Raw genomic sequence first — 23588 nt, 5'->3', positions numbered from 1 at the left:
CACTATATTCATTTGTTTCTTAGTGTTGAAGTCAGCATGAAATTGTGCCGTATATCGAGTGAAACGCTTCTCAAACAAGAACAAATGTAGAATTATTATCATCAGAATTATTCTGTTATTCTGATTCAAGATTACGAGGAGCATGAATTGAACACAATGATGATGTGAAACGATAAATCATTTAGAATAAACACTGCAATAAAATAAGAATAGTCAATGTTGATTTCATGGTGACTTTAAACTATCAGAGAGAAATTCACAAACACAAATTAATACAAAAACACATTTTTGCGCAGAAACTAAACTGTGTGTGATGTGACTTAAATTTAAATGTCCAAAAAGCCTGTTGATATGATTTCATGGATCTGAGCTGACATGATCTAACATTGAACAGTTGTGTTTTTATTAACTAACATTAAAGATTATTAACTACTGTAATACATGTGTTGCTCATTGTTAGTTACCGCACTAATTAATGGGAGATTATGGGAACAACATTGATGTAAATCCATCATAAGTGAGATGATCACTGCATCAGTCAGACGGTTTCATCATCACTGGATTTGGTAATCGGTCACACTCATGAATGTGACGGGAGGATTCAGCGCTCGTGGGAGTGACAGGGAAGGGCTCATATAACACACACACACACATCACAATATAAAGCACAACACACACACACACACACACACACACACATTCTTTCATCTGAAGAAACATGAGTGAGAATCTGAGCAGCCGAGATCAGGGTGAGTTGAACTGATTTTTGTTATAAATGACTTTAAATTCAATGTTTTCAGATTTCAGTGTTCAGTAAGTGTTGAGACGAGTTAAACTTCACCCTTCAGAAGAGTGTTTTCAGTCCTCTGTAGTTTATCTGTGCAGTTTGAGTGTTTGACGCTGTCAGACGTGACGTGAGTAACGAGTTCACTGGTTTATTAGTATCTGTGGTTAAAAACAGCAGCAGCTTCTTCTTAGTGGAAACATCTGAACTAAACATAAACTTCATAAAGAAAAAGAGTTACACTTTTATTTTAAGGTGTCTTTGTTACACTGAGTTACAGAAGCTCGTTTCTGCCACAGAATAAAACGGTAAAAAGGTTGTTTTGAATTTATATCTAGCAGTTCTGAGTTTATTTTTAGTAATTCCGACTTCATTCTAGTAATTCCGAGTTTATTGCAATTCTGAGTTTTTTTTCTAGTAATTCCAAGTTTATATCTCACAATTCTGAAATTGTTGGGTTTGGCTTGTAATTATGCATCATTTGCTGTTTTTACTGCAGTGAGTTTATTTCTAGCAATTCTGAATTTATTTCTAGTAATTCCAAGTTTATTTCTAGTAATTCCGAGTTTATTTCTAGCAATTCTGAGTTTATTTCTAGTAATTACGAGTTTATTTCTAGTAATTCCGAGTTTATTTCTAGCAATTCTGAGTTTATTTCTATTAATTCCGAGTTTATTTCTAGTAATTCCGACTTCATTCTAGCAATTCCAAGTTTATTTCTAGTAATTCCGAGTTTATTTCTAGCAATTCTGAGTTTATTTCTAGTAATTCCGAGTTAATTTCTAGCAATTCTGAGTTTATTTCTAGCAATTCTGAGTTTATTTCTATTAATTCCGAGTTTATTTCTAGTAATTCCGACTTCATTCTAGCAATTCCAAGTTTATTTCTAGTAATTCCGAGTTTATTTCTAGCAATTCTGAGTTTATTTCTAGTAATTCCGAGTTTATTTCTATTAACTCGGAGTTTATTTCTAGCAATTCTGAGTTTATTTCTAGTAATTCCAAGTTTATTTCTATTAATTCTGAGTTTATTTCTATTAATTCCGAGTTTATTTCTCGCAATTCCGAGTTTATTTCTAGTAATTCCAAGTTTATATCTCACAATTCTGAAATTGTTGGGTTTGGCTTGTAATTATGCATCATTTACTGTTTTTACTGCAGTGAGTTTATTTCTAGCAATTCTGAATTTATTTCTAGTAATTCCAAGTTTATTTCTAGTAATTCCGAGTTTATTTCTAGCAATTCTGAGTTTATTTCTATTAATTCCGAGTTTATTTCTAGCAATTCTGAGTTTATTTCTAGCAATTCTGAGTTTATTTCTAGTAATTCCAAGTTTATTTCTAGTAATTCCGACTTCATTCTAGCAATTCCAAGTTTATTTCTAGTAATTCCGAGTTTATTTCTAGCAATTCTGAGTTTATTTCTAGTAATTCCGAGTTTATTTCTAGCAATTCTGAGTTTATTTCTAGTAATTCCGAGTTTATTTCTAGCAATTCTGAGTTTATTTCTAGTAATTCCAAGTTTATTTCTATTAATTCCGAGTTTATTTCTCGCAATTCCGAGTTTATTTCTAGTAATTCCGACTTCATTCTAGTAATTCCGAGTTTATTGCTAGCAATTCCGAGTTTCTCGCAATTCTGAGTTTTTTTTCTAGTAATTCCAAGTTTATATCTCACAATTCTGAAATTGTTGGGTTTGGCTTGTAATTATGCATCATTTACTGTTTTTACTGCAGTAAGTGCATGTAACGTGTAACAAGGACACTAAAATAAAGTGTTGGCACTGCAGTACATGTTTCTGAGATCTTATCAGACTTCATTCATCCGGAGGGACCACACCCGACCTCCAGCAGGTTCTGATGAAATATGTCATTTATCTGCTCATGCTGAGACAGCGCTCTGATATAAACTCACCAAACGAGTCGAGTGAACTAATGAACCGTGTGTTTCCAGCAGGTCTGATGATGAAAGTGGATTTACAGTGTGTGAAAAACAACACTGACCATCACACAGATGAAATCACGGCGGAGCGTCTGATCATCCGCAGAGGAAAAGCCTTCAGTCTGATCCTCAGCGGCGAGAGTCTGAATCCAGACGACATCGAGATGACTGTGGAGACGGGTGAAAACACACATAAACACATGAGGCCCAATGTTAGGAATTAATACCATTTTAATGTTTCTGAAAGAGTCTCTTCTGCTCACCAAAGCTGCATTTATTTGATCAAAAATACAGTCAAAAATGTGAAATATTATTCCAGTGTAAATCAGCTGTTTTCTATGTGAATATATAGTAAAGTGTAATTTATTCCTGTGATCAAAGCTGAATTTTCAGCATCATTACTCCAGTCTTCAGTGTCACATGATCCTTCAGAAATCATTCTGATATGATGATTTGCTGCTCAAGAAACATTTATGATTATTATCAATGTTGAAAACAGTTCATATTTTTAATGAATAAATATAAAGTTCAAAAGAACAGCGTTAATTTATAATAGAATCTTTTGTAAATGTATAAATGTCTTTACCGTCACTTTTGATCAATTTAATGAATCCTTGATGAATAAAAGCCTTTAAAAAACATTTTAAACGGTAGAGTACATCATTTAAATGTTTAAAAGAATTACAAACATTCAGAACATTTCAACTTCATCATTTCTTTTAAAACTTACTGACCCAAAACTTTTTCCACAAAAATCTGAAGCAGCACAACTGTTAATAATCTGATGATTATCAATGTTGAAAACAGTTCATATTTTTGTGGAAACTGTCATGCATTACCTTACAAAAGTTTAAAAAGGAAGAAAAAATTAATACTTTTATTCAGCAAAGACGCATTAAATTGATCAAAAGTGACAGTAAAGACATTTATAATTTCACAAAATTCAAATAAACACTGTTCTTTTTAACTGAAATATAAAAGATATGACGGTTTCATCAAAAATATGAACTGTTTTCAACATTGATAATAATCATAAATGTTTCTTGAGCATCAAATCATCATATCAGAATGATTTCTGAAGGATCATGTGACACTGAAGACTGGAGTAACGATGCTGAAAATTCAGCTTTGATCACAGAAATAAATTACACTTTACTATATATTCACATAGAAAACAGCTGATTTACATTGGAATAATATTTCACTATTTTTACTGTATTTTTTAGCATAAGAGAATTCAATCAAAAGCATGAATTATGTCAAGCTCTTGTACACTCTCCAGTCCTGCTCTTCATTAATATTAATATCACATCATGCTGACAGTAATCTGTGTGTACTGAAGGTCCGGGTGCGAGTGAACAGAAGCGCACGCGCTCGTCCTTCAGCACGAACCCGCAGCGCTGCGGTCCCGGTGACCGCTGGAGCATGAAGGTGTTGAACAGATCCGTCTCCAGCGTCACCCTGTCCGTCATGTGTCCGTCAGACGCCTGCGTCGGCCTGTACTCGCTGTCGGTCAGGAGCGGCTCCTGCTCCGTCCGGTGTGAGAGAGCCGTCACGGTGCTGTTCAACCCCTGGTGTGAAGGTGCGTCCGTCTGTTTCAGATCTTAATCCTCTAATCCGCATTCACTCCTGGTTTAAGTGTGACCGCACTGAGTCTGTCTCCAGATGACCTGGTGTATCTGCCGAACGAAGCGGAGAGGCAGGAGTATGTCATGAATGAACAGGGAATCGTGTATAAGGGAGTGGATGAATACATCACCAACATGAGCTGGGACTTCGGTCAGGTGAGAACAGCACAGACGTATCATAAGACGACATGAACTCTATATGACGGATTTGTGCGTGAATGCAGTGAGCTCGATGTCTCTGGTTTCTCTAGTTTGAGGAGGATATAGTGGATATCTGTCTGAAGATGCTGGATTTGAACCCGAAGTGTCTGAAGGACGCACAGGAGGATCATTCGGCGCGCTGTAACCCCGTCTACGTCAGTCGAGTGGTCAGCGCCATGGTAAAACTGACACTGGTCTAAACACACATCCACACGAGTGTTCAGGATTCAAAACAACTCCTGATTTTGGGTTATTTTAGGACTCAATCATTCTAGTAATTCCGAGTTTATTTCTAGCAATTCTGAGTTTCTCGTAACTCTGAGTTTATTTCTAGTAATTCTGAGTTTCTCGCAATTCTGAGTTTATTTCTAGCAATTCTGAGTTTCTCGTAACTCTGAGTTTATTTCTAGTAATTCTGAGTTTCTCGCAATTCTGAGTTTATTTCTAGCAATTCTGAGTTTCTCGTAACTCTGAGTTTATTTCTAGTAATTCTGAGTTTCTCGCAATTCTGAGTTTATTTCTAGTAATTCATTCTGAATTCTGAGTTTCTAGCAATTCTGAGTTTATTTCTAGTAATTCTGAGTTTCTCGCAATTCTGAGTTTATTTCTAGTAATTCGCAATTCTGAGTTTATTTCTCTAGCAATTCTGAGTTTATTCTGAGTTTATTTCTAGAATTCTGAGTTTCTCGCAATTCTGAGTTTATTTCTAATTCTGAATTCTGAGTTTATTCTCTAGTAATTCTGAGTTTCTCGCAATTCTGAGTTTATTTCTAGCAATTCTGAGTTTCTCGCATTCTGAGTTTATTTCTAGTAATTCGAGTTTCTCGCAATTCTGAGTTTATTTCTAGCAATTCTGAGTTTCTCGCAATTCTGAGTTTATTTCTAGCAATTCTGAGTTTCTCGCAATTCTGAGTTTATTTCTAGTAATTCTGAGTTTCTCGCAATTCTGAGTTTATTTCTAGCAATTCTGAGTTTCTCGCAATTCTGAGTTTATTTCTAGCAATTCTGAGTTTCTCGCAATTCTGAGTTTATTTCTAGCAATTCTGAGTTTCTCGCAATTCTGAGTTTATTTCTAGTAATTCTGAGTTTCTCGCAATTCTGAGTTTATTTCTAGTAATTCTGAGTTTCTCGCAATTCTGAGTTTATTTCTAGCAATTCTGAGTTTCTCGCAATTCTGAGTTTATTTCTAGCAATTCTGAGTTTCTCGCAATTCTGAGTTTATTTCTAGCAATTCTGAGTTTCTCGCAATTCTGAGTTTATTTCTAGCAATTCTGAGTTTCTCGCAATTCTGAGTTTATTTCTAGTAATTCTGAGTTTCTCGCAATTCTGAGTTTATTTCTAGCAATTCTGAGTTTCTCGCAATTCTGAGTTTATTTCTAGCAATTCTGAGTTTCTCGCAATTCTGAGTTTATTTCTAGTAATTCTGAGTTTCTCGCATTCTGAGTTTATTTCTCGCAATTCTGAGTTTATTTCTAGTAATTCTGAGTTTCTCGCAATTCTGAGTTTATTTCTAGTAATTCTGAGTTTCTCGCAATTCTGAGTTTATTTCTAGCAATTCTGAGTTTCTCGCAATTCTGAGTTTATTTCTAGCAATTCTGAGTTTCTCGCAATTCTGAGTTTATTTCTAGCAATTCTGAGTTTCTCGCAATTCTGAGTTTATTTCTAGTAATTCCGACTTCATTCTAGCAATTCTGAGTTTATTTCTAGTAATTCTGAGTTTCTCGCAATTCTGAGTTTATTTCTAGCAATTCTGAGTTTCTCGCAATTCTGAGTTTATTTCTAGTAATTCTGAGTTTCTCGCATTCTGAGTTTCTCAATTCTGAGTTTCAATTCTGAGTTTATTTCTAGCAATTCTGAGTTTATTTCTAGCAAATTCTGAGTTTATTTCTAGCAATTCTGAGTTTCTCGCAATTCTGAGTTTATTTCTAGTAATTCTGAGTTTCTCGCAATTCTGAGTTTATTTCTAGCAATTCTGAGTTTCTCGCAATTCTGAGTTTATTTCTAGTAATTCTGAGTTTCGACTTCATTCTAGTAATTCTGAGTTTATTTCTAGTAATTCTGTTTATTTCTAGACTTCATTCTAGCAATTCTGAGTTTATTTCTAGTAATTCTGAGTTTCTTCATTCTAGTAATTCCGAGAGTTTATTTCTAGCAATTCTGAAGAGAATTATGAATTATTAGTTATTCTGAGATTCAAAACAACTCCTGATTTTGGGTTATTTTAGGACTCAATTATGAATTCTGAGTTTCCGCAATTCTGAGTTTATTTCTAGTAATTCCGACTTCATTCTAGAATTCTGAGTTTATTTCTAGTAATTCCGACTTCATTCTAGCAATTCTGAGTTTATTTCTAGTAATTCTGAGTTTCTCGCAATTCTGAGTTTATTTCTAGCAATTCTGAGTTTCTCGCAATTCTAAATTTATTACTAGTAATTCTGAGTTTCTCGCATTCTGAGTTTATTTCTAGCAATTCTGAGTTTCTCGCAATTCTGAGTTTATTTCTAGCAATTCTGAGTTTCTCGCAATTCTGAGTTTATTTCTAGTAATTCTGAGTTTCTCGCAATTCTGAGTTTATTTCTAGCAATTCTGAGTTTCTCGCAATTCTGAGTTTATTTCTAGTAATTCTGAGTTTCTCGCAATTCTGAGTTTATTTCTAGTAATTCTGAGTTTCTCGCAATTCTGAGTTTATTTCTAGCAATTCTGAGTTTCTCGCAATTCTGAGTTTATTTCTAGTAATTCTGAGTTTCTCGCAATTCTGAGTTTATTTCTAGTAATTCCGACTTCATTCTAGTAATTCTGAGTTTATTTCTAGTAATTCCGACTTCATTCTAGCAATTCTGAGTTTATTTCTAGTAATTCTGAGTTTCTCGCAATTCTGAGTTTATTTCTAGCAATTCTGAGTTTCTCGCAATTCTGAGTTTATTTCTAGCAATTCTGAGTTTCTCGCAATTCTGAGTTTATTTCTAGTAATTCCGACTTCATTCTAGTAATTCTGAGTTTATTTCTAGTAATTCCGACTTCATTCTAGCAATTCTGAGTTTATTTCTAGTAATTCTGAGTTTCTCGCAATTCTGAGTTTATTTCTAGCAATTCTGAGTTTCTCGCAATTCTGAGTTTATTTCTAGTAATTCTGAGTTTCTCGCAATTCTGAGTTTATTTCTAGCAATTCTGAGTTTCTCGCAATTCTGAGTTTATTTCTAGCAATTCTGAGTTTCTCGCAATTCTGAGTTTATTTCTAGTAATTCTGAGTTTCTCGCAATTCTGAGTTTATTTCTAGCAATTCTGAGTTTCTCGCAATTCTGAGTTTATTTCTAGTAATTCTGAGTTTCTCGCAATTCTGAGTTTATTTCTAGTAATTCCGACTTCATTCTAGTAATTCTGAGTTTATTTCTAGTAATTCCGACTTCATTCTAGCAATTCTGAGTTTATTTCTAGTAATTCTGAGTTTCTCGCAATTCTGAGTTTATTTCTAGCAATTCTGGGTTTCTCGCAATTCTGAGTTTATTTCTAGCAATTCTGAGTTTCTCGCAATTCTGAGTTTATTTCTAGTAATTCGACTTCATTCTAGTAATTCTGAGTTTATTTCTAGTAATTCCGACTTCATTCTAGCAATTCTGAGTTTATTTCTAGTAATTCTGAGTTTCTCGCAATTCTGAGTTTATTTCTAGCAATTCTGAGTTTCTCACAATTCTGAGTTTATTTCTAGTAATTCTGAGTTTCTCGCAATTCTGAGTTTATTTCAATTCTGAGTTTATTTCTAGTAATTCTGAGTTTCTCGCAATTCTGAGTTTATTTCTAGCAATTCTGAGTTTCTCGCAATTCTGAGTTTATTTCTAGTAATTCTGAGTTTCTCGCAATTCTGAGTTTCTCGCAATTCTGAGTTTATTTCTAGTAATTCTGAGTTTCTCGCAATTCTGAGTTTATTTCTAGCAATTCTGAGTTTCTCGCAATTCTGAGTTTATTTCTAGTAATTCTGAGTTTCTCGCAATTCTGAGTTTATTTCTAGCAATTCTGAGTTTCTCGCAATTCTGAGTTTATTTCTAGTAATTCTGAGTTTCTCGCAATTCTGAGTTTATTTCTAGCAATTCTGAGTTTCTCGCAATTCTGAGTTTATTTCTAGTAATTCCGACTTCATTCTAGTAATTCTGAGTTTATTTCTAGTAATTCCGACTTCATTCTAGCAATTCTGAGTTTATTTCTAGTAATTCCGACTTCATTCTAGTAATTCCGAGTTTATTTCTAGCAATTCTGAAGAGAATTATGAATTATTAGTTATTCTGAGATTCAAAACAACTCCTGATTTTGGGTTATTTTAGGACTCAATTATGAACTGCCTCATTATCATATGCAGATAAGCAGTGATGAATATTAATTTCTTTGTTAATTGTTTAGATAAACTCGGACGACGATAAGGGTGTTCTGATGGGTCAGTGGGGCGATCGGTACATCGGAGGAGTCGTTCCGTCCAGCTGGAGCAGCAGTGTGGAAATATTGAGACGCTGGATCAAATATGACTGTCATCCGGTCAAATACGGACAGTGCTGGGTGTTTGCAGCGGTCATGTGCACAGGTACACACACACACACACACACACTCTCTCACACACACACTATGGCTTTAGTGAACTCTGTTGTGCTCCTGTAGTGTTGAGATGTTTGGGGATCCCGTGTCGCGTCGTCACTAACTTTCAGTCGGCTCACGACACGGATCAGAACCTCATCGTCGACGAGTTCTTCAGCGACTACGGCGTGAGACCCAAAAAGAACCTGGACAGTGTTTGGTAAGAGTCTTTTGAGCTTCAGTTCGTTTGATTTCGTCTCATTGCTGAAATCCCTGACGTGAGGAATGTGATGCAGGAACTACCACGTTTGGGTGGAGGGCTGGATGAGGCGTCCGGATCTCTCCGGGAACTCGCTCTACGACGGCTGGCAGGTTCTGGACCCAACGCCGCAGGAGAAGAGCTCAGGTCCACAGACACACCCTCATCTGCATATAGAGATTAGCAGTGTTACATCACATACATCACATGTTTCAGTTTCATCAGGAACTGTCAGCTGAAGTCCTTGAGCTAAAATATTCCACCTGGAGATTCATATTTTAAGAGTTTAACAACACATTTTCACGGTTCTCAAATGCCAGTTAATTCTCACATGACAAACACTTTATCTTTATTTATCTTTTTTAGTAAGTGTTCTATTTTGTTCTATATATATTTTTTTATAAATTTTTACTAAGGGTTTTATTTTTATTTTTTTTATTTTAAGATTATTTATTTAAATTTTACATTTTTATGGGCATTAATTTAATTAATTATTTATTTTGATTGTTTTATTTTAAAATTATTTATCTTTAATTATTAAATAGTGATTTAATACACTTTTACTGGGGGTTTTATGTAGTGTTTTTAATGTTAATAATATTTATTTAGTTGCATGCTTTTATTACTCTTTTATTTAAAAGCAAAATTATTTTTGATTTTATAAATTATTATTGAATATATTTCTACTAAGATAAATAAAATAAAAATAAATAAATACATTTTTACTAAGAAAATACATTTTTACTAAGAGTTTTATATATTTTTTTTAATATGGATTATTTATTTTAGTTTTTACATTTTTATGAATTAATGATTTTATTTTGATTGTATTTAAAAGATAAATTTATAAATTATGAGTGAATACATTTTTTCTAGGGGTTTTATATATTTTTTTATTATTTTTTATTTTAGCTCTACATTTTTATAATTTAATTTAATTATTTATTTATTTTGACTTTTATTTTAAAATTATTTATTTTTAATGTAATAAATAATTATTTAATACATTTTTACTAAGGGTTTTATATATTTTTTATTATTGATTATTAGTTTTTCTAGTAAAATTAGTTTTACATTTTTATGATTTATTTATTTTATTTTGACTGTTTTATTTAAATTATATATATTTATAAATGTATAATTTATGATTGAGCGTCATCAGCAAAATATTCAGGAGTATTATGAGTTTGACCTTAGAGGAGTGATTTAACCCCTGATCTGTCCACTACATCCAGGCACTTACTGCTGCGGTCCAGCGCCCGTGAAGGCCATCCTGGAGGGTCACATCGACGTCAAGTACGATGTGCCTTTTGTGTACGCAGAGGTCAACGCAGATAAAATCACATGGTTGGTCATGGCCAACGGCTCCAAGAAGAAGATTCACTCAGACACGAGAACTGTCGGGCAGAATATCAGCACTAAAGCTGTGGGCAGCAACAGCAGACGAGACATCACAGATCAGTACAAGCACCCGGAGGGTCCGTCTCTCACACACACACACACACACAGCTGCTGATATCTGACCGTCTGTTTCATATCAATGCATCTGCTCCTCAGGTTCTGTGAAGGAGAGAGCCGTGTATGACGAGGCCTTTAGGCGAGCGACTGACCTGAAGCCGAGCGAGACGTCTCGTCCAACCCTGCAGATGAAGATCAGTCTGGACGAGCCGCCGCTGCACGGCGCCGACATCAAACTCAAGCTCATTCTGAGGAGCGAGAACGCACAAGAACTGTCGCTCAAGATGAGCGCTCAGGTCATGAGATACACGGGAATCCCAGTGGCCGGCGTCTGGAGCGACTCCACTGACATCCGACTGCAGCCCAACACAGGTGCGAGCGCGAACTAACCCGTGCCGCCTCCTTCACCAACAACACCAGAACAAGAAAACATGCAAAGAAATTACAAGAAAATAAAGCATTATATTTCACATAAAGAAAAGTTTTTAGGACAGTATTAAAGTAGACCAATAATGCTCCTTTCACAAGATAGTCTCTGGTGTCTCCAAAATGTGTGTGTGAAGTTTCAGCTCAAAATCCCCCACAGATCATTTATTATAGCTTGTCAAATTTGCCCCTATTTGTGTGTGTCCCTTTAAATGCAAATGAGCTGCTGCTCCCGCCCCCTTTCCAGAAGAGGGCGGAGCTTTAACAGCTCAACAACAACAAAGCTGGAGAATCTCACGCAGCCAAAATGACGAAAGTGTTCAGCCTTACATTGTTCAAACCGGAGTCGACACTGATGGAGAGACTCAGGAAGAAGTTACAACTTTTAGACGTTTCTGAATGGTTAGTGGATAAATTGATGTAGTTGCTGTGGAGTTGATTCAACTCATCCACTAGCATGTGCCGTCATGTTCATCTTTTGTGTTGAATTGACCCTCGTTTGTGAAGCAGTCCGGCGTAAAAAGACGGCATTTACAAAAACAACTCTTCCTCTTCTCTAAAGTAGCCCAACATGGCCCCGCCCCCTTTGTTGCGTGTTCTCGGGGGCGGGGTTTATGTAGATTTTAGGTTTGTGATGTCACTAACCCAGTTGTAGTCCTTTTGATCTAATATTTACTTGAAGCCCCCCTGAGATTTTGAGTTAATATTTTGCATGTTCACGAATGGTCCTAAAATCACACTTCATTTTCTTTATGTAAAATTCAATTCAATTTCTGGTGAATTCAGTGTTTAATATGATCCAGGCATGTTTTCTGAGAGATTCACCCACAAGACTTGGTTTCATTACAACATTCAGTATAAGCCGCACAAATAATCACAATCATGTAAATGTGCTCGTTTCAGAACAAACTCTTCCCTTCACGGTCCCGTTCGCTGCATACGGACCAAAAATGCTGGACAACAACTGCATCAAAGTGTCTGCGATCTCAACGGGAAAAAACGAGCCGCAAGAGACGTTTCTGGCGGAGAAAGACATCGTGCCACACAGTCCGACCCTCAAGATCTCTGTGAGCATCTTCACTTACACACACACACACACACACACACACACACACACACACACTCTGAGTGTATTTGTGACCCGAGCGCTGTGACGTGTCTCAGGTGAGCGGGACTCCTCTGTGGGACACTGAGATGAACGCAGAGGTCGTGTTTGAGAACCCTCTCCCCACGGCGCTGAAGAACTGCTCCATCACGCTCACCGGCAGCGGCCTGCTGAAACAAACCGAGAAGTCCAAGTGAGCTTCAGCTTCTCCTCCACACGCTAAACTCTCTCATTCACGTCTGCTGTGTGTGTTGATGGTTGTCTGTGTCTTGCAGCGCCGTTGAGCTCGGCCCGGGACAGAGAATCACGCTGAGGGTGACGTTCAGACCCTACAGACTCGGACCGAGGAAACTGGTGGCCAACTTTGACAGCTCCACCTTCAGAGACATTAAAGCCAGTCTGGACATCAACGTCAGACCCGCGAGCTCACCTCTGGGATACCTCAACTTCAGCAAATGAGACGACTGGGAAGAACGAAGAATCAGCTGCATGAAGCTTTTATTTGCATGAACAAAGCAGAGATGTTTTTCTTTATGCTGTTATAATGAAGAAAATAATTAACAGTAATCTAATGATTGTCACCATTAAAAACAGTGAGAATGCATTATAGGTATGAAAAAGTTGCAATACACTTTTAAATGGCCTATATGTTACCTTCCTAAAGGCTTTTGTCAGCCAAACCCTTTTGACGTAATATTTGCTTGAATTATTTTTAGGTGTGTACCTGTTGTAGGTCTTCTTCTTCTTCTTCTTCTTTGCTCTGGCAGCCCATAGAACCGCTTGTGGAAAAGTCATGAAATTTGGCACACAGATAGAGGACAGTCTGAACTGGCACCATAGCAAATTTGGAGTCTCTAACTCAATCGCTCTAGCGCCACCAACTGTCCAAAGTTGCACTCACATTTATGCTAATAACTTTTGAACCGTAAGAGCTAAACAAAATTCGATTGCCGATCAAAGACGGTTCGATTTCACCCTATGACGTCATGTTCAGTCCAGAAAATTAGAATTTCCGAAAAACCTACTTTTTCTAACTCCTCCTAAAGCTGTTGCTCAGATTATCTTCAGTTGTGGAATTCAAGCAGATTTCTCAAACCGTTTTTGAAAAACGTGCAAATAAATTTTAAGTAGAGCTTGCAAAAATAGACATCAGGCCGCATCTCCGCAACGCATCATCGTATTTAGACCAAACTTGGTACGTCATCAGGGTTGCCAGGTTTTCACAACAAAACACGCCCAATTGCTCCTCAAAAGTAGCCCAATCACATTCCCACGGTAAAAATCGAGTACCGGGGGTAAAATTCGCTTCTTGGCAGGGCTTCCCTGGTAAAATTCGCATTCCATTCGCATTATTTTGGGTCGCTTCAACCCGCGGACATGAAAAACAACCCACGGCAACAGTGTAAAAGTAGCGGGAAAACCGCGGACTTGACAACACTATATGTCATCACAAGCATGACTTGAGGCTACATGCTGCGTTTCGGTGCAGCGCCACCTGCTGGTCCGGAGATAAGAAAATTTATATTTTTGCTTATAACATCTGAATGGTTTACCCAAAAATCTTAAACTGGGCTCATTAGATTTGTCCATATCGGCCATTTTGGGCATCAGCCATTTTGAATTTTGTAATAAAATGCTGTATTTTATGAACGCATTAGCGTATCTTTACGAAACTCTGTATGGGTTATAAGCATGATGCCCTGAAAGAGTCTGAGAAGTTTCAGACCAGCACCACCTAGTGGTGAAAAGTATTTATATGCTTCTAACTTTGGATGTGGCTACTTATTTTCATGAGATCTCATTTCCTTAGACTCCTGAATCCTTGCCAAGTCCAACGATGCCAAACATGCTAGGTTTCGCCTTAGTTAGTGCAACATTGTGATTTAATGTTTACACAACATTGTTTGTTTACGAATATCTTTGAAACCGTTAGTCCAATCAAGACGAAACCACCGTACAAAAATCAGAAACACTAAAGGCCAAATGTCAAAATTTTGATAGAAAGTGGCAAAAAATGCAATCAAAGTCAGGTGTTGGTAATATTTTATGTTCATACATATGTTTATAACTCTTAAACATAATTACATATTTTCACCAAATTTGACACGCTTATGTATGGGGACACAAAAAAAGTGGTGGGACTGTGCCACTTGGTGGCGCTACAATTGAACAAAATATGAAAACTTCAAAATTGACATGCAGCGTCTTTGTCTCGGTTCTTATCATAGTCTATTATGGAAGTCTTTGTCTGCTAGTAGCTTCCTTGCTTCTGTTGTGTTTGGACCCTTAACTGATGCTTGCAGCTATATTATGTAATTTATATTTAAAGTTTAAAGGGTTATTTGTCCAGCTGTGTTCAATCTGAATAAATAAACATTTAAAGCAAAAGTCATTGTGGATTTAATAAAGGTGGTTTTGTGCTAAAAACACTTGAGCGCTTACAGAAAGAGAATCTTACACTCAGACATGGAGTTTTTATGAATAACACTATATATTCAAAATAGATTTCATCATTTCAGAGGTCAAACTACTGTGAACATCATGAATTACAACATCGCTTAGAAAGATGGACTAATTCATGGCTTTTGTGAAAGTAAGGGAAAGTTCCAGATTCCATATAAAACACTTTCTGCTGTTTGGAATCCGTCAGCATCCGTGACGCTCTTCTGCGAGAGCAGTAAAAGCACTGGGAGCTGGTTTGTCTGAGCAGATACTGGCGGGTTGTGTTGTTGACGATGAATCTCGCTGCTATGAGCCGCAGTCATGCAGCAGCGATTTGACCTTCTCCAGGTTGTGTTCAACGGCTCCGTTCAGAAACTCCACCCAGGAGATATCGGCCTCCACGCAAACATGACTGGACCTGATGGAAGAGGAGAAGTTCAGATGCTTCATTACACGAGGAGGGGAGAGAAATGTGACTGATGTGGGAAAAATGATGAAGGGTGGAAGAATCAAATAGAAACAATCGTGTGACTGTGCTCTGGACCTAATAAAAATAATTACATTTAGTAAACCGCAGGCAAACTAGTGATTATCAGACTTAACCAGTGACTTACCTGGTGATCTCCAGCACTTTCTTCAGCACACAAGCCAGTTTACACACCTACAACAATCACATCATTCATTAGCACTGGAAACTTTGCCATGATCCTAAGAATCCAAACACATGAACCCCGACTTAACTGGATCATTTGTTGAAAATGTACGTCAACAACGACGCCCACGACTCACCTGTAACTCATGACTAATGAACTGGCACACCTGAAAACACACACCGCTGCGTCCCGGTGATGCCATCAATAATGTGACAGATGAAACATGTCATTCTGGGCACCGGCCAACAGAGCCGAGGGACTCGTCTGAACACGTCCCCTGTGCGTGATAAAGCTAGGCGAGAGTGAGCGATCTGTCGAGACTTACGTTATTATTGACAGCCGGGCGGTCCACAGGGGGGTAGAGACTGAGGGCGAGGTCATCGACGCTGAAAACACACAAAACAAGCTGTCATTATTATCACCGTCACTGTGCCATGAGGAGGTTTGGCAGGGTGGATGTTTGGTGTGGCACAGAGAGCTGTAGGGTAAAACACGCACTGTGAGCGGAAATTATGAGTGTTCAACATCATGTGAGACCACTAGAAACTCTAAACCAATCAGAAACAACACTTATGCTACCTTTCATAGGGTTGGTAAGAAATGTATAAAAAAAATACAGTAAAAATTGTGAAATATTATTCCAATAGCTGTTTTCTATGGAAGCTCATATCCGCCATGATAACTTCTTATCTCACAATTCTGACTTTTTTTCTCAGAATTACAAGATATAAAGTCAGAATTACGAGTTATAAAGTCAAAATTGCGAGATATAAAGTCAGAATTGCGAGTTATAAAGTCGGAATTGGGAGTTTTAAAGTCGGAATTGGGAGTTTTAAAGTCGGAGTTGCGAGTTTTAAAGTCAGAATTGCGAGTTTTAAAGTCGGAATTGCGAGTTTTAAAGTCGGAATTGCGAGTTATAAAGTCAGAATTGCTAGTTATAAAGTCGGAGTTGCGAGTTATAAAGTCTGAATTGCGAGTTATAAAGTCTGAATTGCGAGTTATAAAGTCGGAATTGCGAGTTATAAAGTCAGAATTGCGAGTTATAAAGTCAGAATTGCGAGTTATAAAGTCGGAGTTGCGAGTTTTAAAGTCGGAGTTGGGAGTTATAAAGTCGGAATTGCGAGTAATAAAGTCAAAATTGCGAGATATAAAGTCAGAATTGCGAGTTATAAAGTCGGAATTGGGAGTTTTAAAGTCGGAGTTGGGAGTTTTAAAGTCGGAGTTGGGAGTTATAAAGTCGGAATTGCGAGTAATAAAGTCAAAATTGCGAGATATAAAGTCAAAATTGCGAGATATAAAGTCAGAATTGCGAGTTATAAAGTCGGAATTGGGAGTTTTAAAGTCAGAATTGCGAGTTATAAAGTCAAAATTGCGAGTTATAAAGTCTGAATTGCGAGTTATAAAGTCGGAGTTGCGAGTTATAAAGTCGGAGTTGCGAGTTATAAAGTCGGAATTGCGAGTTATAAAGTCAAAATTGCGAGTTATAAAGTCTGAATTGCGAGTTATAAAGTCGGAGTTGCGAGTTATAAAGTCGGAGTTGCGAGTTATAAAGTCGTAATTGCGAGTTATAAAGTCTGAATTGCGAGTTATAAAGTCGGAGTTGCGAGTTATAAAGGCGGATTTGCGAGTTTTAAAAAGTCTGAATTGCGAGTTATAAAGTCTGAATTGCGAGTTATAAAGTCGGAATTGCGAGTTATAAAGTCGGAGTTGCGAGTTATAAAGTCGGAATTGCGAGTTATAAAGTCAAAATTGCGAGTTATAAAGTCTGAATTGCGAGTTATAAAGTCGGAGTTGCGAGTTATAAAGGCGGATTTGCGAGTTATAAAGTCTGAATTGCGAGTTATAAAGTCTGAATTGCGAGTTATAAAGTCGAATTGAGTTATAAAGTCGGAGTTGAGAGTTATAAAGGCGGATTTGCGAGTTTTAAAAAGTCTGAATTGCGAGTTATAAAGTCTGAATTGCGAGTTATAAAGTCGGAATTGCGAGTTATAAAGTCGGAGTTGCGAGTTATAAAGTCGGAATTGCGAGTTATAAAGTCAAAATTGCGAGTTATAAAGTCTGAATTGCGAGTTATAAAGTCAGAATTGCGAGTTATAAAGTCAAAATTGCGAGTTATAAAGTCGGAGTTGCGAGTTATAAAGTCAGAATTGCGAGTTATAAAGTCAAAATTGCGAGTTATAAAGTCGGAGTTGCGAGTTATAAAGTCAAAATTGCGAGTTATAAAGTCAAAATTGCGAGTTATAAAGTCTGAATTGCGAGTTATAAAGTCGGAGTTGCGAGTTATAAAGTCTGAATTGCGAGTTATAAAGTCGGAGTTGCGAGTTATAAAGTCGGAATTGTGAGTTATAAAGTCGGAGTTGTGAGTTATAAAGTCGGAATTGCGAGTTATAAAGTCGGAGTTGCGAGTTATAAAGTCAGAATTGCGAGTTATAAAGTCTGAATTGCGAATTATAAAGTCGGAGTTGTGAGTTATAAAGTCAGAATTGCGAGTTATAAAGTCTGAATTGCGAGTTATAAAGTCGGAGTTGCGAGTTATAAAGTCGGAGTTGTGAGTTATAAAGTCGGAATTGCGAGTTATAAAGTCGGAGTTGCGAGTTATAAAGTCAGAATTGCGAGTTATAAAGTCTGAATTGCGAATTATAAAGTCGGAGTTGTGAGTTATAAAGTCAAAATTGCGAGTTATAAAGTCTGAATTGCGAGTTATAAAGTCGGAGTTGCGAGTTATAAAGTCAGAATTGGGAGTTTTAAAGTCTGAATTGCGAGTTATAAAGTCGGAGTTGCGAGTTATAAAGTCAGAATTGGGAGTTTTAAAGTCGGAATTGGGAGTTTTAAAGTCGGAGTTGCGAGTTTTAAAGTCGGAGTTGCGAGTTTTAAAGTCAGAATTGCGAGTTTTAAAGTCGGAATTGCGAGTTTTAAAGTCGGAATTGCGAGTTATAAAGTCAGAATTGCTAGTTATAAAGTCGGAGTTGCGAGTTATAAAGTCTGAATTGCGAGTTATAAAGTCGGAATTGCGAGTTATAAAGTCGGAATTGCGAGTTATAAAGTCAGAATTGCGAGTTATAAAGTCAGAATTGCAAGTTATAAAGTCGGAGTTGCGAGTTTTAAAGTCGGAGTTGGGAGTTATAAAGTCGGAGTTGCGAGTTATAAAGTCGGAATTGCGAGTTATAAAGTCGGAGTTGCGAGTTATAAAGTCGGAATTGCGAGTTATAAAGTCGGAGTTGCGAGTTATAAAGTCAGAATTGCGAGTTATAAAGTCTGAATTGCGAGTTATAAAGTCGGAGTTGCGAGTTATAAAGTCGGAGTTGTGAGTTATAAAGTCAGAGTTGCGAGTTATAAAGTCGGAATTGCGAGTTATAAAGTCGGAGTTGCGAGTTATAAAGTCAGAATTGCGAGTTATAAAGTCTGAATTGCGAGTTATAAAGTCTGAATTGCGAATTATAAAGTCGGAGTTGTGAGTTATAAAGTCAAAATTGCGAGTTATAAAGTCGGAATTGCGAGTTATAAAGTCGGAATTGCAAGTTATAAAGTCAGAATTGCGAGTTATAAAGTCGGAATTGCGAGTTATAAAGTCGGAGTTGTGAGTTATAAAGTCGGAGTTGCGAGTTATAAAGTCGGAATTGCGAGTTATAAAGTCGGAGTTGCGAGTTATAAAGTCAGAATTGCGAGTTATAAAGTCGGAATTGCGAGTTATAAAGTTGGAGTTGCGAGTTTTAAAGTCGGAGTTGCGAGTTATAAAGTCAGAATTGCGAGATAAAAAGTTGCAATTACCTTTTTTATTTTTTTATTTAATGGCGGAAACAAGCTTCCATAGTTTTCTATGTGAATATATAGTAAAGTGTAATTTATTCCTGTGATCAAAGCTGAATTTTCAGCATCATTACTCCAGTCTTCAGTGTCACATGATCCTTCAGAAATCATTCTGATATGATGATTTGCTGCTCAAGAAACATTTATGATTATCAATGTTGAAAACAGTTCATATTTTTGTGGAAACTGTAAAACATTTTTTTTCCTTGATGAATAAAAGTATTTATTTATTTATTACCAAAAAAAAATAAAACTGACCACAATCATTTAAATGATTAAAAACATTTCAACATCATTCAAGCGAATTATCAAATCCATTCTTTAAATGTCACAAACTGTGTTCAGTCACGTTATATTTCACAGAATAACCTACAGCATGGACTTCAAGCCACAATTTTAATAGTTTGATTCAATCAATATTTAATTCAACATTTTAATCGACCCACCTAGGACTGACGTCTTTAGCAGCGTCTGCGAGATCGTCTAACTGCGCGATGTTCTCCTCCGTATCCATATCCCCGTTGTTTCTGACAGCAGAGGAGAGTTTGCGCAGACTCGCTCCGGACGCCTTCATCAGACCCTGACACTGACAGACCAGCTGCCGGTCCGACTCTGACCAGTACGTGTCCTGGTTACCACGGCCACCGATTCCTTCGTCATCATCATCATCATCGTCTAAGACGTCACCAAACGGGTCTTGAGTCTCAGCCAGAGCCTGAAACACACAGAGTAATAAACAACCTCAAACGATTTATTAATGGACAAATACAATCTTCATTATTAGCAGATGTTCTCTGACCTGCTCCATTTCTTCCAGGGCATCTTTCACCAAACCAACATATGAAGTCAAGACGCCCGACACGGCACTGCGGTTATCTGTGAGGAACAGCGGACAAAATCATCATATCAGAATGATTTCTGAAGGATCATGTGACACTGAAGACTGGAGTAATGATGCTGAAAATTCAGCTTTGATCACAGGAATAAATTACACTTTACTATATATTCACATAGAAAACAGCTGATTTACACTGGAATAATATTTCACTATTTTTACTGTATTTTTGATCAAATAAATGCAGACATTTTGTGTGAGCGGGTCTTAACTCTAGTACTGGTTAGTATCCTTCTAACCTTTTGGTAGCTGATTAAACTGGTCACATGCGGCCCAAACTCCTCCGGTGGACATCAGCTGCTCCTGAGAGAGACTGAAGGAAAACATGACAATAATCACACATCTATCTATATCCATGTACATCATTATTGTGTTAAAGGGTTAGTTCACCCAAAAATGAAAATTCTGTCATTAATTACTCTCCCTCATGTCGTTCCACACCCGTAAGACCTTCGTTCATCTTCAGAATACAAATTAAGATATTTTTGATGAAATCCGATGGCTCAGTGAGGCAATGACATTTCCTCCCTCAAGATCCATTAATGTACTAAAAACATATTTAAATCAGTTCATGTGAGTACAGTGGTTCAATATTAATATTATAAAGCCACGAGAATATTTTTGGTGCGCCAAAAAAACAAAATAACAACTTATATAGTGATGGCCGATTTCAAAACACTGCTTCAGGAAGTTTTGGAGCGTTATGAATCTTTTGTGACGAATCGTGATTCGGATCGCGTGTCAAACTGCTGAAATCACGTGACTTTGGCGCTCCGAACCGCTGATTCATAACGCTCCGAAGCTCTGAAATCGGCCATCACTATATAAGTCGTTATTTTGTGTTTTTGGCGCACCAAAAATATTCTCGTGGCTTTATAATATTAATATTGAACCACTGTACTCACATGACCTGATTTAAATATGTTTTTAGTACATTAATGGATCTTGAGAGAGGAAATGTCATTGCTGGCTATGCAGGCCTCACTGAGCCATCGGATTTCATCAAAAATATCTTAATTTGTGTTCTGAAGATAAACGAAAGTCTTACGGGTGTGGAACGGCATGAGGGAGAGTAATTAATGACAGAATTTTCATTTTTGGGTGAACTAAACCTTTAAATGCATGTTCCTCATAATTTTGAATCAGCACCTCTTCTCTTCTCTGATAATGAGGGCCTACATTTGTTCTTGTTTGTGAAGCGTTTCCCTCGGCTATACAACACTGAGGAGAAGAAAAGACCCTTTCATGATGAGTTTGTACCTCTGTACAGGAGAGGAGAGAATAACGTCCAGCAGCTGATGGAGTCCGTCCAGCACCTCCGCTGTGGCGTCTCTGACCACCTTCCTCAGCGTAACTCCTGCATCAAACAGGACATTCGCTTTATTCGGTGCTCGTCATTTAGAGTTCATTACGTTAGTGTCACACTTACCCTGACTCTTCGGTAACCAGAAGTAAACCGTAGACAGGGTCAACACGCTCTTCTGAACAGATTCGGCTATTTTTGCACAGTCCTGGAGTGAGAAGAAACAGAACAATATTACAGATGACAAAAACACCAAAGGGTCAAAGGTCAGTCAGGGCTCTAGAGCAGAAGCACCTCCTCTGACGGCGACGGCGGCTTCGAGAAGATTAAACTGAGTTTTGTTGCTTCTTGAGACGTTGCTTTTACAGCTTCACCTGTGAAATGAGAGGAACACGAGTGAGTCAGTGTGAAGATGATGATGATGATGATATTCAGATTAAAATCTTCATAAACACTGAACTCAGAATCTCCCAGAAGTTTGACAAGCTGAACGTCCCGCTGCTTTCATTCGACTCTCCATCTGAAGACATAAAGAGAGTATAAACACGATGAGTTCTGTATGTGTGTGTGTGTGTGTTTGGAGGGTTTAATATATAGTTTATACAGTACTGTACATGTGTTACACATTTAGCCGTTAGCCGTCACACAAACACAGTTAAAGTCTGTGGTGAAATAAAGCGACAGGATGCCATCATACCTCTCACTCGATCTCTGCTGCACTTCACCGAGTTACTGAGGTTTCTTAACGGCAGCAGAACATCTGAACGGGAATTATCGGCACTCATGACTCGGTTCGCTCCTGTCACTCGATCCGTGGAACGAACGTCAAGCGGAACTAAGTTTGTGTGATGATCGCGCCGGAGCGAGTCTGGGGTTGCACACTGCACCGTCGGGTCTATTTTTAACTTGTTTACATATTTAGAATGATAAATATGTAAACAAGAATATTTATAATTATTTAAAAAAATAATTCACAAAAACTTATTCACAAAATGAACTCAATGCTGCAACACTCATGCTTAAAATGAACGTTTATTCTGTTTTAATATATATAAACTGAATAAACGTTCATTTTGTGAAGATGTTTTAGAGCCTCGTGCAACAACTGCTACACTTAATGCTTAAAATAAAATGATAAATATTACTTTTTGAGTTTGCATTTTAATATGCAGATTTAATTATTAACAAATAAAAGACTCAATTTAATCGCGTACAGGAGTGATTTGGACGGCAGGTGGCGCTCGACGGCAGCGAAACAAATTTAACAGTTTGTTTTGACCTGTTAGTCTGGATTATGATTTAAATCAGTTCAAAATCATTATGTTTTTTCAAACATGATACTGTAAAGTACCACCCCAAGTGAAAAAATACTATAGTAAATACAATAGTGTTTTTGAACCATACTATAGTAAATTGTAGTATACTGTATAGTATTTACAACACTTCGTTAATGAATGCTACTGTAGTATTAACTATAATGAACTGATAAACTGTAATAAATACTGTAGCATACTTTAGTTTTTACTGCAGTAAACTGTAGTGTATACTGTAGTATAAAGTCGTAGAAAACTTAGTACAGTATTGGGTAAAGTAATTTGTTTATATTACTATAGCTGTTATATTTTCACAGCAACTATAGAATTACCACAATAAATTAATTCAAGTACTTTACTATAGTATGGTTCAAAAACAGTATAGTATTTACTATAAATTACTATAGTATTTTTTCACCTGGGATGTCAAAATATGATTATAAATGACACATGATTTATAATACATTTTTATTATTATGTGATATCATCAATGTACTATAGCAGGAATATTTATCAAAAGCAGAAGCAGTTTCCCATCATTCAAATGACTTGATCTCAAAAATGACACTAGAGCTGCTTTACAGCTGAAATTGATTAATTTTACACTGTTATGTGCTTATGAAACTTCTACTGTATAATAGAAACGTGGCTTGACAGTTTCAAGAGTCTCTCGGCTGGAATTCTGTTCATGGAAACGCTGTTTTCTGTGAACTATTCATACTTCCATACATGCTGTAAATGATTTCACATCATAACTGCTGGTAAACAAGATACCAAAACAGATGCGGCACCAAAAAAAGATGCTTACATATGAA

At 36.9% G+C, this 23588-nt stretch overlaps 2 protein-coding genes across 2 annotated transcripts; one reads left to right on the top strand and one right to left on the bottom strand.

Annotated features, from left to right (window-relative positions):
* Positions 1-60: 60 nt before the first annotated feature.
* Positions 61-14748, top strand: tgm8 (transglutaminase 8). The gene is made up of 13 exons (XM_048198717.1): positions 61-749; positions 2736-2903; positions 4066-4305; positions 4389-4507; positions 4603-4731; positions 8945-9122; positions 9197-9332; positions 9409-9518; positions 10607-10849; positions 10929-11201; positions 12159-12322; positions 12420-12553; positions 12636-14748. The coding sequence occupies exons 1-13, from the start codon at positions 719-721 to the stop codon at positions 12817-12819; spliced, it is 2109 nt and encodes a 702-aa protein (XP_048054674.1). The 5' UTR covers positions 61-718; the 3' UTR covers positions 12820-14748.
* ccndbp1 (cyclin D-type binding-protein 1) lies at positions 14387-22325 on the bottom strand. Its single transcript, XM_048198727.1, has 11 exons — positions 22158-22325; positions 21921-21980; positions 21755-21834; positions 21587-21668; positions 21418-21514; positions 20397-20470; positions 20062-20138; positions 19709-19977; positions 15781-15841; positions 15417-15463; positions 14387-15220 (listed from the first exon to the last, which is right to left on the bottom strand). Exons 1-11 carry the CDS (start codon positions 22243-22245, stop codon positions 15109-15111), a joined length of 1047 nt encoding a protein of 348 aa, XP_048054684.1. The 5' UTR covers positions 22246-22325; the 3' UTR covers positions 14387-15108.
* Between the last annotated feature and the right edge of the window lie 1263 nt (positions 22326-23588).

Source organism: Megalobrama amblycephala, linkage group LG8 (assembly GCF_018812025.1).
Source record: "Megalobrama amblycephala isolate DHTTF-2021 linkage group LG8, ASM1881202v1, whole genome shotgun sequence".
NCBI lineage: Eukaryota > Metazoa > Chordata > Actinopteri > Cypriniformes > Xenocyprididae > Megalobrama > Megalobrama amblycephala.
Note: the sequence above shows the minus strand (reverse complement) of the source record. Positions and strands in the feature narration are given on the sequence as shown.